Below are 15,193 nucleotides of genomic sequence, written 5' to 3'. Positions count from 1 at the left end.
CAGGGAACTTCATCTCAATATGTCAAAAACCAAAAATATGGAAAGGAACCCTTTAGCTTCAGACTTCAGGGAGGGCTGGTTCCAGCCACATGAGATGCAATAGTTATTGCATCCAAGAAAGGGAAGTGATGGAGGTGTTGGCCCCAGGGTCTTAGCTCCAAGAAGGACCCACAGCTAAGAGAAGAGATGGGAACCAGAGAGCCTGCATAGGTTCTGAGTTCAGCATCATGGCTCACAGTGGGCAAGCCTCCCCAGAGCAAGATGCCACCCTGCCCCATCCACTAGTCATTATCTTGTTCTTTTGATTAATCCTCACAACCTGTGTGCAAAGGCATAACCTCCTGCATTTTACAGGTGAGGAAACCAAAGAGGTCAAGAAGCTTGCTACAAAAACAGGTAGCTAAGAATTAGCAGAAGAGCATCACACCCTGGCCTGATCCCCAGCTCTTTCCACTCTGAGACTTCTGATCCTCCAGCTGGCTCTCAAGACATTGCTCAGCTCTGCCTCTCCCGTCTGTACCTTAGCTTCTCCTGGCATGTCTATATTGATGTCATTCCCTCACCCTGTCCCCACTGAGCCACCAAGGCAGGTCCCTAGAGTGCTCTGAGTTTTCCTTAGAAGAAAGCTCCAAGTCTGGAGTGGCCAGTTCTAGGACCAGCTCTGAAAGTACCAAGTGGCCTCATGGATTGTGTAAAGCCAGTTTCTTCCCATATCAGACTGAGAATGGAAGAAAGTTACTTGATGGGAACCCTGGAAGTTAGAAGTGTGTTAATAACAACAGGCTCTCCAGAGGTGAGGAAAGAGAGGGCACAGGTAGACCCTGATTGGCACCATTTGCCAATTTCCTTGGTGTAGAGATTCCCACCATGGCCACTTTCAAAATACCCATGTGATGTCAACCAGCTCACCAAATTCCCGAACATTTTAACAATTGGCTCTCACAGGCCAGGACAAGGTAACCCCAGCAGGCCACAGCCTGCCTTGGTTCACCCAGGTTCTCCTCCACTTCTACTCTTTAGGCTGTGCACCCCACAGTTTATCTCAAGTTACCCCCACCCCTCTGCAGAACCCTCAGACCCTCTGTGGACAATTGCAGATTTTATTCCTTTGAGCTTTGAAATGGAAGTCTCTGGCTAGAAAAATAAATCTATTTGGAGATAAACATTCATCCTCCAAACCAGGAAGAAATGCAGAGTTTGCTGAACTGGCCCCCAGGAGCTACATAAATTTGAGTTATCCTCCTCCTCAGACCAGCTCTGCTCTCTTCTTCCCACACTCCCCCCAAGTAACAGCCTCTAGCTGGGGCCCCTTGGGATGCACAGAGTGACTGCTTTTGATTTACATTTGTGTTCTGTGCATTTCTCTTTAGCCCAGTAGGGCCATCGCACACCTTCCACAAGGTCCTCCCTAGGAAGGGGACAGTGAGAGGCAAGGAACATCTCCCTCCTCACTTTCTATTTTAGAATTTCATCCTAACAGAAACCCCTGTGGATTTCTTCAAGGACACCAGGAAATTCATTCAGTGGGTCCAGCAATGCCTACCAGTGCCCTGACTTTTCACCCTCAAGCGAGCCATGCATTTGTAGCCGTGCCTTGCTTTATGACAAGAGTATATCACGGAAATCTTGTATTTAATAATAACAACCTCCCCTCCATCTGTGAAGCACTTCAGAGTTTCCAAAAAAACCCTTTTACATGCCGATAGATCCTCTGGCCACCCTGTGTTAGGGTTGGTGATTGTTAAAGCACCCTCATTGCCTCCATACCTCAAGGTTGGAGGGCACTTCACAGTTCCCTAACCTGGCCACTCTGCTAAAATTCCCATCCCCATCCTAGGGGGTGCCTCCTGGAGGCAGCCCATTCCAGCCTCAAAGAGTCAGGGGCTTGGGTGGCTATTATTTAGATTGTCTCATTGTCCTAGGTTTAAGGTATTATTTGTAGCTTGGCCCTTTGGGGCATGCATAACAGAACTGATTTACTCCAATCCCCTCATTCAGATATTCAAAGGGAGTGTTCATCTCCCCATTTCTCCCTACTCCCCAAATCTTTTGATACATCTCAAGTTCCTTTAAATCCTCTCCACATGACGTGGTACAGAAGCCCTTTACCATCCCAGTCAGCCCTCCGCCATATGTGTTTTCATGTACTTCTTTAATCCCAGTAGGACAGGACCAAAACCCGCCTCATCCTATGAGTCATGCTTCTACATTATTCTTTGTTGTTGTTCTTTTTTGACAGACACATTACACTATTATATTTTGTATATATGCAACTAGATGTGAAATAAAACACTTCTGCTAAGTATGTTTCCCTGTTCTACAGTTACATTATTGATTGCGGGGTGGGGGGTGCTCAAATGTTTGAAGTGTTCAATGTTAATTTATTAGATGAAAATTAATCGTATTAGCTTTAGCCTATTGCCAAAATCTGTAAAAATCTTTTGGATCTGTTTCATGCCATCCATAAATTTGTTGAGCATTTCTTCAGACATCCTCTAAATCACTGATAAAATTGTTGAAGAGGATGAAGGAGAAATTAACTATGTGGCACTCTCCTAGGAACCTCCCCCAAGCCCAGATCTTTCCTTTGTCATTCCTTGGTTTACTAATCCATACAGTCATCCACTGGGCCATATCTCTCCATGTTTTCCACAATAAGATCATGGGAGATACCTAACTGAGGTCAATTACATCAGATTCTCCTGATCTTCCAGCTTAATTATCATGCCAAATCCACAAATTGAGCTTCATGATAGCTGACATTTGTCTTTGTGACCCCCTAGGTACATGCAGGGACTTGAGAAGTATCTGAAGAAATGGTCAGTTACATTAGCGAGTGAATGAATGAATGAATTTGGCCCAAGCCAGTGTGAAGATTAACAGGATTTCATTTTTTTCTGAAGCTACCCTCTTTCTCTATTTTGAAAGCACAAAATTGGCTTCTGTCTTCTCTTATAGCACCTCCTTAATACCCATGAATCCTAAAAGGTCACCAGTTTGCTTACTGATGAGAAAACAGAATCTTAGAAAAGTTAATGGATTTGCCCAAGGTCAAAGGCTAATAGAGGGAGACAGTAGGATTCAAGCAATCATCTGCTAGCTTCAAGGCTGCCTTGAGGCCCAGCCAAGCAAGCCTCTTATACACTGAATTTGGGAACATCCCCCAGCTTAACCAGCAATGACAGGTATATTTATTCCTAAAAAAGAATGCAGTAAAGCACAGACATTTCTTTTATAGCCTCCACTTCATTCACCATCTGTCATTCATTCATTAATTGATTCAACAAATATTTATTGAATACCTACATGTGCCAGACTCTTCTGAGCCCTAGAAATAAAACTGTTGTTAGCCTTCCTCAAGCCTGATTTTTAGATGGGAATGAGGAGAAAATAAAAAAGTAAATAAATAGTATATGATTATAATAAGGACTATACAGAAAAATAAAGCAATGGACAGAGAGCCTAGAATTTACTTCAAAGGGGCAGAGCCTGAGCAGGGAAATAAATTAAGTCATGCAAATGTCTTAGGGATATACACATTAGCAATAATGTACTTGTGTTCAGAGATGCAATATTTTTTCTTCCAGAAAGCAGGGACCTAGATCCATGATGAACTGAACTTCCCAGCTATAAAATATCCTAATCCTTCAAGGCGTATTCATTCATTTATTCATTTACTCACTTTCTCAACAAATATATTTAATAAGCACCAATTGTTTTTAGTAAGCACGGTTACTAAATGAAAGAGAAAACACAGTCTCAGAACAGGAGACAGACAAGTATGTTTAGGCCAACAACAAAGTGTGCTAAGAGTTATCATGGTGCTAGGGACAGGTTGATGTAATAGAACATTCAAGGCATGTCACCAGCCACACTTTTTGCATCTATTTGACTGAAAGAAATATAATGTAAAAGCATTAAATTTCATAAAGATGGTTTTCAAAAATTTTAAAGCTACTGAACCATTTCTTTAAATGAACCTTACACAGGAAGTCTAATATATAATATTGAAAGGAGTTGTTCTGGTTGGTACAAAATTGGAGGCCTCGGGACACCTTCAAAAAGCTATAGCATAGGATGAAAACCACTTCTCTAAATATTTGTTATAGCCAAGAGCAGCAATCTGTCCAAATCTACCAAACTTGGAGAACCACTCAGTCATAAATCAAAACTGTTAAAAGGATTACCTCTTGGCTTATGTTTAAAGGAATAAATAAACCTCTGCCCCAAGGAGAACTGATTCAGCTACTTTTTTTTTTTTTTGCTCTTCAAAGTCATCAAATCATCCAAAGACTCTAAGCATAATTTAAATGTCCTTTGCATTGTTTTTTTCTACTTCTGGGCAAAGTTCACCCCATTCACATTAAGAACCTCTATTTCAAAGTGTGCTGGTGTAAGATGGCTTCAATTTTTTTTTCTAGAACATTTCCACTCAAAAAAGGCCTTCTTTCAGAATGAAATTATGGCATTTGCTGGTAAATGAATGGAACTGGAGAATATTATGCTAAGCGAAATAAGCCTATCCCAAAGAATCAAAGACTGAATGTTTTCTCTGATGTGTGGATGCTAGTTCACAATAAGCGGGTGGGAGAAGAATAGAGGTATTTTAGAGTAGACAGAGAGGAATGAAGGGAGGGGATGGGGTGTGGGGTTGGGAATGATAGTAGAACAAATCAAAATTATTATACTATGTGCATATATGATTACATGACCTTGTAACTCTATATCATGTACAACCAGACAAATGAGAAGTTATACTCCATTTATGTATGATGTATCAAAATGCATTCTACTGCTATGCACAACTAATTGGAACAAATAAAAAATATTTTTCAAAAAGGCCTTCTTTCCTTGCCACTATAGTTAGTATGTGTATAAATAGATGCTCATTTTGCACTTACAACTCTCTTGCCGACATTCTCTTCTCCAGGTACACCACAGGCCAAGTTTGATCTCACACTCCAGCTTAGGAACCTGCTGAACTAACCAACCACCTCTCCCCTTTCTTCTCTCTGCAGATGACGGCTACTGCCCAGCCACCCTCCAAGGCCCAGGCTGTCCATATCTCTGCACCCTCAGCTACGGCCAGCACACCTGTGCCTAGTGCCCCCATTGACCCTCAGGCCCAGCTGGAGGCTGACAAGCGAGCTGTGTACAGGTAGGAGACATTTCATCATGCTCAGAAGCCCCCAGCAAGTCTCAGCCCAGTTCAACTATGAGAGAAATAAATGCAGGCCAGGATGGTGCATTAGCAGCAATGTCCCACAGCTACTCTCCAACAAGTCAATCCAGAAATCTCCTAGTTGGCCATTATGGGTTGACTGGAAATGTCCAGTGAGGGATATGAAGACCTGGGGCAGTATCTCCTATGAGGACTCCTAATGAGATGAGACCTAATGAGCATCAGAAACTTTCAGCTTGGCAGGACTCTGTCCTTGCTCTGCTTCCAATTGTTAGCTTCACTCCAGCAAGTCCTGCAGAACAGGGGACATCTGATTGTACCATCCAGGACTTGGTAGTACACAAACTTTAGTGTGCATGCAAATCACAGTGGGAGATTGTTAAAACCCATAGTCCTGGACTGCATGCATGGGGAGGCTAAATCATAGACTCCATGCTCAGAGATGCTAAATCAGTAGGTCAAACTATAGAAAGAGGAACATGAACTTTAAAAAATGATTCCAGGTGAATCTGATGAAACTGGTCCTTAGACCATGCTTTGATTCATGAGAGTCTGTTTTAGTAGTAGGTGTTGTGTGTGACTGTGGAGGTCTGGACGCTCTCCCGCAAGATGAGCACATAGGCAGGCCTCTGCTTCATCCTGTTCTGCATCTTCCCCATGCAGCCAATGCTGGGTCCTGAATGTTTCAGAGGGGTGGATAAGGCTCAGGGAAGTGACTGTCTGCCTTGATGAACTCTAGTTCTTTTGCATGTGATTGGGAAATAAGATATGGTCATCTGAGAACAGGCCTAAATGAGGTTCCAGCAGGGTTTTAGTTAACATTTATTCACGGGAAGTTCACACTACTAAGAAAAAATGCCTAAGTCTGCACTCTGTTGGGGCTGGACACTGGTTCATATTCACCTGTGGGACATCATATGCTCCCATGCATCAGCAAGCGCAGTTTACCCTAGCTGGGTATACATTGCAGCCAATACTAGTAACAGGTGAAATGATGAACACAAGACAAATGAATAAGGGAGTTGATTCCTTCCTTTACTCCTCTATCTGCCAATGCCTTTATGGTAATAGTGGTAATTAGTGCTGTTATTATCATTATCACTGGCATTATTTTTAGTTACTCAGATGAACTGAATGCCTCTAATGCCAACAATTGGGAATCCAGAGCACTGGCCTGATCTGTGAATGCTGGTACCACTGAAGGCTTTCTAGACCCCAAAGAAGGATAAAACACAGTGGCTGGTCCCCACCCTATGCAATGTGTGTACAAGCTCTACCTTGGATCCCAAAGAATTCCAGGATCTGGTCACAATATCTGTCAAGGATACTTTCAGGGAGGGCAAGCCAACTTCCCCCAGTGCGGGATGTGACCTCTTGTTCTCTCTAATACTCCTTCCTTCACACTTTTTTTAAAATTTGTAGTTGTAGATGTACAGAATGCCTTTATTTTATTTGTTTATTTTAATGTGGTGCTGAGGATTGAACCCAGTGCCTCACACATGCTAGACAAGTGCTCTGCCACTGAGCTACAGCTACAGCCCTCCTCCTTCATACTCTTTTATTAAACACTTATTATTAATATTTCAGATACTGTCTAGACTCTAGGGAAAGAGGGCCAGATAGGAAAGTAAATGCATGAACTCTTCCCTTTATCTCTCCAGGAACCAATAGATATGCAAATAAGAAACCAGCACTGTGTGGTCACAGCAACAGGGCAGACTTTGTACTTGAGTCTGGTCTTATAGGCTGAGTAAGGGACCCCACCAGGTGATGATATGGGGAGGGAGTGGCAGAGGAGAACCAGGCAGAGGAGAACCTGGGGTGTTTCAAGCACAGCCAGTGGCCAGGGCAGCTGGGTTTGGAAGATGAGACTGCAGGGTCACCCATCAATTAACATGAGCAATGTGTGATGGGCTTGTGCTTTTGTGAGGAGCCTAAGAGAGAGGGAGTAAAGTGGTCTCTGAAAACTGCCCAGTGGCCTGAAGTTTTGGGTATATGTTCGTCATATTCTACTTGGATCATAACTCCAAGTATATATAGTCCATGGACTAGCAACATCATGACATGTAAGAATTAATTAGAAATATAGACCTCAGGGGCCCTTAGACCACAGGATTCATGATCTACACTTCCACAAGGTCCCAGGTGATTCATATGCATACTAAAAATTGATTTGGGGCATCTTCTAAGATCTGTAGGGGTGAGTAAGTAACTCTTTGATTACAAGTACAACAGAAAGTTTCTGGCAGTGTGGGTTGAGTTCTGCCTCCATGGAGTACTAGTCTGTAGTCTCTCTGAATTTTAGTTTTATGAGAGAACCAAAGCAGATTTGGTAAGAATTCGTGAGATGGTTCATGTAAACCCCTGACACCTTGAATTTCCTTGTCTCTGCCAGAAGAATCCATGGGTTCTAAGTCCTTCCCAAGATCTCAGGCTCATACTCCTTCCAGGCCAGGCTACAGGAGAGGTGGGTCACTGTCCCATGTGAGCTGTCTACCATGATGTCACTTGAAAAATGGCCCAGGCCTTCCTTCAACCAACATTTCTTCCAGCTCATCTTCACTCCAGAGTTTTCCCTTTTCCCTCCAGGCTTACTGCTCTGCTCTTCGTAGTTTGCCCAAAGTCTATCTGCAGTCATCTGATCCTGTAGAGGGGCTCCTAGACAAGCATGGCTGCTTGCTACATACTGGCTGGTTGGAGCTGATATCTACTCCATAGCCTATCTCCCCAGCCCTCCAGTCCTGTATTGCCTTCTGGTCCCGTGCCCCAGGATTTTCTCCCACAGCCACACCTCTCCCATTAGTACCAGCAGCCCTCTAGGCAGCCATTGTGGGATGACCCGGGTTCTATAGGGTTCAGTAATTTTAATTAGATTGCCTGCCTAGGGCAGCCTAGTTGCTCCAAAGCACACCAGGGAGTCCCATTTCATGTCAATAAATGTAACAAGACCCTTTCATTCAGATTAGTGCCCAGGACTGACTTTTGGAAGCCCCTGCCATACCCCTTCCAGAACCACAGAGAAAAGTCAGGGAAGCCTAGCTCTGGCCCTGCTGGGTGGTAGAGGGGCAGAGTGACAAAGGGGAGGGAGGCTGCCAGTACCCCAGAGGTTTTATTTGTGTATGAGGATGTGCTAATGAAATGTATTGGTTCCCTTCTGATGTAGAAGCTGGGGGTGGGGGAAAGCAGAGCCTGTCTTTAATTGGATCATACCAGAGCATCATCTGGGCTAATCAGCAAAGCAACCAGGAGCTCCCGCTCAGATTAATGATTGCAGTCTAATCCGAGCAGATCCCGTGATTGGATACACATCCCGGGTAATTGTGTTTGTGGCCCAGGAGCTAGGATGAGAGGAGGTTTGAGGAGGCCTGGTGGTCTGTGTGTGGGGGTAAGGTTTGGACCCAACTCAGATCTCTCGTTTTCCACCTTCCTCCCCTCAACCTCAACCACCCTGACATTTTCTCCCAAAGAAGTTCAAACACCCCCATTTGCCCATGCTGCTGGACCATGGCCAGGTGTCAGGTGCTGTCTGAGACCTGGGGATTATGTCGCTGGCTGTGCAAAGACAGGGCCAAGAGGGTGAGGTTAATCCAGCTTTCGCTCTCCCTCCTCCCCTCCATTCTCCTTCATTCCCCTTTGAAGTGAGTGGGTTCCCATGGAAACCGTGATGTCCTGGGGAGCAGAAGAGTGGCAGGGAGCTAGGATGGCCAGGTGCAAGTGGGGGGAGGAGGAAGGCTTTGCAGAACCTGCTCTGCTAAGGTATTGGCTTTCTCCCCTACAGCGAAAACCTCTCTGAGAACTGGGAAGTGGCCCACCCATCAGCGCTGAAGAAGTTACCTATTATTGATAAGGAAATGCTGGGCTGGAGGGGCAAGCAGTGCGAAAATAGCAAGGGCATTGTACTTTGCTTCTCTATTAAAAATGCTAGAGAAATAAGCTGCAGGATCAGGTAGAGAGGGTGAGATGGCTTCTGTATCCCGTGTTAACATTTAACATCATTTCTGTTCCCTTCACTACATTGTGAACTCCACGAGGACAGGGGTCCATGTCTGTCACTCACTGCTTTGTCTCCAGCACCTTACACAATCTTAGGTGCAGTGGGTGCTGAATGGCCTGTTGGATGGATCTGTTAAATAGGTTAGGCAGTACCCCATAAATATACTGAGATGCTAGTAAATGGCCCTAGGGGGTGAAGTAGGGAGAGAGCCCTGAACTGTATGTAGTGTTTGCCTATTTCTGTGGTGTAAATGTTCCTACTACAGTCCATTCCAAACTGCCAATGTGTGCTACTGAGCAGAGTTGCATGCTCTCAGTTCTAGGAAGAGATGCAGGCATTCAGTCCTTGCTAGACTCAAAGTACAAACTCCAGACAGGGAGCCAAGGTGCAGGTGCACAGTTTTTATTTATAAACAGGTGAGCCCAATCTATATGCTGATTCTTTGGAATAATGTTACTGCTGCCTTTGTCAAAGATCCTACATTCCTGGTCCTCACCATCCTGTCTGGTCTAAATGGGATTCTTAATTTGAAATGTTCCCTCTTAATGAATTAATACTTAGAATAGTGCTTGGCACAGAGTGATTTTACAAGTGTCTGCAGTTAAGATTTTGAGCCTAAACATGAAGGCAGTAAATTTTCTCCTTTGGAGATTCTACTCAGCGCTGTCTCTTTCCCACCTTCACTGTCCCCTGGTCTTTTACAAGTTGCTTCTAACCCTTTCTTATCATTGAATAAACTCTTTCCCGGAAACTCCAGAAATCCTGCTGCAAACCCTTCCTCTACCTCCTCTTTTGACTCCATACCATGTGTCTAGGTTTTCAGATCAGTCTCACTTCACTGTTGTGCTTCTACCCAGTGGTGCCCTACCCCGGATAGCTCATGTCCAAGACCAGCTCTAGCTCAACAATGCCATATGTATTTCTAAAGGCCTGATTATATTACACTCGTTCCTATTGCATCCAGACTGAGTTTCTCTTAAATCCACACCTCTCTGGAGAAAAGATAGAACAGGGCAGTGGGCAGTGTTCAGATCGCTCCTGTGAGATCATCTTAAAGGTCACTGGGGCCCGACTTGATCCTGATAGTCCTTTAGCTGGAGGTGCAAATACAGCCAAGCAGCAGTGCTGGGTGGTGGGAAATAGAATATAGTGTTCTAGAAATAGACATAGTGATAACTAGTTTTGTCACCTTGAGCACGTTAATCTCTTGGAGACTCTGTTTTCTCAACTGTCAAAAAGAAAACAATATCCCTAATAAAATTACATAATATAGGCTAACACCTGGCACGCAGAGCAGTGTGTGTTAGGTGGACTGGGTGTTTTAAGCAGAGGGGCCAGCCTGTGTCCCTTTGCCCTGCTCAAGTTATAACAGTCTGTTGCATTCAAGGATGTGGAATTCAGAATTAGGAGCACAGCCTTTGGACCTAAGTTGCCTCGTCCCCACTCTGGGAACTCTGGGTCTACCATGGGATGCTAAACTTTTCTATGCCTCAGTTTTCTTGTCTGTAATATAGAACTAAAATAATACTGACTCTTCATCAGGATCATTGTGAATATTAAATGAGATAACATAGGCAAAGTGCTTGGGAAAAACCTGGCAAATGGTGAGCTCTCGCTAGGTGTCTGATGCTGTGGGATGTTTGGGAACACTGAGGCAAACCGGGTTAGTGGGGCTAGGAGAAGACAGAGGCACTAGCAATGACAGAAAAGTGCAATTTGATTAAACATTTATTGAGCTTATTGCATGTAAAGTGTTATGGTAAGTTTTGGAACAGATGACAAATGAAGAAGAAATGGTCCAGGGAGTGGGGGGTAGACATAGAAAGTAATATAAACTCAGCACATAGTAAGGGCTCAAAAAAGTATTTGTGGAATTGGCAATAAGGCCTCTGCCCTCAGTGCAGTGTGGGAGAGTTTCACGGCTTTTCCCAGGGGAGATAAACCCCAAGAGAATGATAATCAAGCTGCCTTTCCTGGAGCTGGACTGCGAAATGCTTGGGAAGAAACCCCCTAAGTTCAGGGTGCAGTTCTGTTGTGACCATCCTCTTTGGTAGCTGCATAGTAAGTTCCATGGGAATTGGCACTTTCTAATGAAGTTTCCTTGAGGGAACTAGTCCACCCTGTGACCAAAGAGTGTCCTGGCTCTAGTGAAGTGACCCTGGGGCTTAACCCTCTGCCTTCAGTGGCAGTGTGCTTGGTCATTTCTGGAATGTGCTGTGAGGTGGCCCGAGAATGGTGTGAGAGAAATGTAGCCATTCCAAGCAAAGTCTGGACCAGATGCCCCAGGCCAGGGCCCCTGTGGAGTACGAGGTGCTGTGAGCAGATCTTCCAGGCTGTGTTCTTGGCTGGACTTTATGAAAGGCTGGGAGGTCTAGCAGACACTAGCTGCTTATAGCTTTTGAATCAGTTAGATTCACTGGCATCAAAGGTAACATCTCAGTTGTTGGCTATAGTCAAGGAGATGAGCCTCTGGAAAGTAAAACCATACTTAGGTTTCCTTTGAGACCAAGTAAAGCCCATTCTCTGCCCTTCCTGCCAGATCTGAAGCCCCTGCCCCAAACCTAGCCCTCTCTGAACAAGCCTTTAGCAGGCCCAGAGGCTGTAGTTGCCTGGCTCAGGGAGCAGATATTCTCAGAGGTGGTGGATCCAGCTGCTTCCACAGCTTACAGACCTGGCCTAAGTAGAGCTGAGTAATTTGGGGACCCCACAAAGATGAAACTCACCTATAAGAGATGCAGGAGTCAGGAAGCCCAATGGTATTATTCTCCGGAGGTTGTGTTAGGATTACATGAGATAACTCATGCTAACAGCTGACAGTGCCTGGCACATAGAAGGCTCTCAATGAATAGCAGCTACTTCTATGAAGCAGTTTCTGTTATAAGTGCTACACTGGATCTATCCATTTATAAGAGGGAAAACAGTCAGCAATGTAAATGGAGTGGGGGTAGAGAAGGAGGAGAACAGTGAGCTGGGGCTTTGAGGGCTAGTATGGCCAATGATTTCTTACCAGGGTTGGGTTAAGCCAACATGCCCCTCTTTTAACCATGAAGTCACTCTCTGCCTTTCCCACACACTGGCCCATTTCATGGTCAACTGGAAAGAACACAGACTAAGATTTCAATCTGAGTTATGAAACTACCAATGGGTGTATCATTAAACTTCTGTAGATAAGCTTTCCTACCCCACAGAGTGCATCAAATGAGGAAATGAAAGATCTATAAAACCGTTGAAGCCCTCTCCAAACACATAGATGCATTATTACAAGAGGAGATTCTTTTGGAAACTCATGGGGTAAGGCAGAGATTTTCTTGACTTGGCAATGATCTTGAAATTCAAAGGGCAAACATGGCAGCTCAGATCTCCAACCCTAGCACTATATGACTCAAAGACAGTGGAGAAAAAGTGGAGGGGTAAAGTGATTCCAATAATGATTGTCACAGGAGAGAGGGAAGAGTGCAAGATTTGGAGCTTGAATACCCAAATTTAAAATTCACTTGATCCCCTTTTAGCTCAATGAAATCATTTAACAACAAAAACATGTCAGTTTTCTAATCAATAAAATGGGTATGGTAAGGATTTGGGGTATTCAAATGCAATAAGGGCTTTTTGTAATTTGCCAAGTGCCACCAAACATGCCTGACTATGTGTTTAGTCCTTACAAGTGACCAAGGTGAAATGAAGAGTTCCCCTCCTCATAGCAACCCCTCCTCTGAAAGATGTTCTCTCTGTGGACTGGCTGAATTCCTGGTGACTTAACTAGAAGCTCAGATCAGCTCTCATTAGCTGCCTAATTTCAGGAAAAGCCACCTCTTTCCATGTCTGTTAACACTCCTTATGATGGAAAGGATGGACCAGGTCTTGTGTTAGGTTTTGTTGTAATTTTGCTTTTGTGGACCACCACTCTTAACATTCAGTTTGTTGAGATTTCACATTGATTTTTTAAAATGTGCCAGGAGAGGGATGTGTGTGTGTGTGTGAGAGAGAGAGAGTGTGTGTGTGTGTGTATGAGAGAGAGAGTGGGTGCACGTGTGTGTGTGCATGTGAAGGAAGAGTACAGAGCAGACTGTGACCTGCCTGGGCCCAACACTTGCCAGGAATGGCCCTATCCACCCACCTGGGGGAGGAGAACTGGGTTGGAGCCCAGGAACCCTAACAGATGCAGTTCCAATTTAGCCACAAGAAGTCCTCTCCAAGGCAACTTAGGCGAACATACCGCCCACTGGGCAGGACTAAAAATACACCCGCATGGTTTTCAACGTCACACCTGAAGTAAAAATACATCCAACAGGGGCTGCTGGCTTATTCTCCCACCCCCACTCTCTTCTCTCCATCTGGTGTCTTTGAGGGGAGGAGAAGCAGAGGGCTGGGCAAGCACCTCCCTTTCCCTCCCTCTAAGACCTGACTGTCCCCTTCCCACACAGACACCCCAGCAGAGCCTCAAACAAGGCAGGTCCTTTTGTAGCAACTGTGGCTAGAAGCTGCCAGATGGCAAAATCTGATCCAGGTCCCCCAGTATGGATACATTCTAAGCCTGAAATAACTTTAGGTTCCTGTCTCAGAACCGTCATTCCCAGAGTCATTGCTTACTGCATTCATTCATTCGTTCCCATTCATTGATCTGCCAAATCCTTATTGATCCTCTGCTGTGTGCCACACACTGTGCCTAACCCTTGGGAATTCAGAGAGAGACAAGATGAGGTCACAGACTGCAGTTGCTCACCAGGTAGTGAGGGAGATGGATCTGTGCACAAACAACTGGTGGTTCATAGAATGTAGACTGTGGTGTCACAGGGAAATAAAAATAAATTCTTCCTGGGCGTGCGTTTTGGTTAGAAGAAAATGAGGTTTTGAGTTCTGAAAAATGGTAGGATGTCTCTCTTCCTCATCTTCCTGAGCCTCTATTTGAATTGGCACATGGGCTCATTTTCTAGCCAAATGAGTCAATGGACTCAGAAAGATAAATTTATTGGAGTGGACGGTGTCAGTGTAGCTCTGAATAAGGAAGATACCCACACACCATTCCAGGGGGATGAAACTACCATTGATTGATAGCTTATTGAGTGCCAGACACATTCCATGTTTCTTCATTTAATCCCTACAAGAGTCTGCATGGAAGATGTTATCCTTGTTGTATAAAATAGGAAATGGAGACTCAGAGACATTCAATAACTTGCCCAAAGTCACACAGTATTCAAAGTCTGTGCTTCTTTCAGATTCCCCTGCTTCCTACCCTAAATTATGAGTAAAGGCAAGCGAGGCACCAAGCATTTCCTGTGGTGGCTGAGAGGAAGCAGTGCTTCCTCTTGCTGGAGATACCCATCTGGGAACCTTTGTAAAAGAAATGTCAGGTTTTTTGTTCTATTTTGGGGGGGGATTTTTTTTTTTTTTTTTTTTTTTGCTACCGGGTATTGAACCCAGAGCACTCTACCACAGGACTACTTTCCCAGCCCTTTTTCTTTTTTATCTTAAATTGTCCAGCCTACCCTTAAACTTGCAATCCTCCTGCCTCAGCCTCCTGAGTTGCTCTGACTACAGGTGTGCAACATCATCCTTGGGAAGAAATGGCATAAGACGGGACTGGTTGAGATGCAGAAGCAGGTAGTTCAGATGGAAGGAACAAGTGGAGCTCTGATGTGGGACAGGAAAGAACAGAGCATGGGTGAACACAGGTACATGTGGCCTGAGCTAGTGAAGGGGAGGAGTGATGGCACAAGGGACACTCTGCCAGCCATCCCTGCAACCATCCGTCTCTGCTGAGTCTGGCGGAAGTACTGAAAAGAAGCTGAGGCCACTTCCTGAGTAGCTTGGAGTGTCCACCTCTGGAAGATTGACTCCGTGATTCATTGGGTCACTGCTGAACATCTCCACGCAGGAGGAATCTTGATCTCCTACCATACACTTCACTCTCTGGATCATCATCCTTGTCCCAGTCAGGAAGGGCTGGGACACAGAGGGGATAGGTGTGACACTGAGGCCCTCTCTGCCCACCTGTCAGCAGAATGAGACTGGGCTGTGAG

At 44.8% G+C, this 15,193-nt stretch overlaps 1 protein-coding gene across 10 annotated transcripts in view; it reads left to right on the top strand.

Annotated features, from left to right (window-relative positions):
• PKNOX2 (PBX/knotted 1 homeobox 2) overlaps positions 1 to 15,193 on the top strand; it is a 267,831-nt gene that overhangs the window by 196,271 nt on the left and 56,367 nt on the right. For all 10 annotated transcript variants that reach the window (XM_081261555.1, XM_081261559.1, XM_081261558.1 and 7 more), the window contains one exon: positions 5,019 to 5,158. In XM_081261555.1, coding sequence (XP_081117681.1) covers positions 5,019 to 5,158 — 140 coding nt within the window. The remainder of the gene's footprint in view (positions 1 to 5,018; positions 5,159 to 15,193) is intronic.

The sequence above is a fragment of the Spermophilus citellus genome (assembly GCF_964194105.1).
Source record: "Spermophilus citellus genome assembly, chromosome: 2".
Classification (NCBI taxonomy): domain Eukaryota; kingdom Metazoa; phylum Chordata; class Mammalia; order Rodentia; family Sciuridae; genus Spermophilus; species Spermophilus citellus.
Note: the sequence above shows the minus strand (reverse complement) of the source record. Positions and strands in the feature narration are given on the sequence as shown.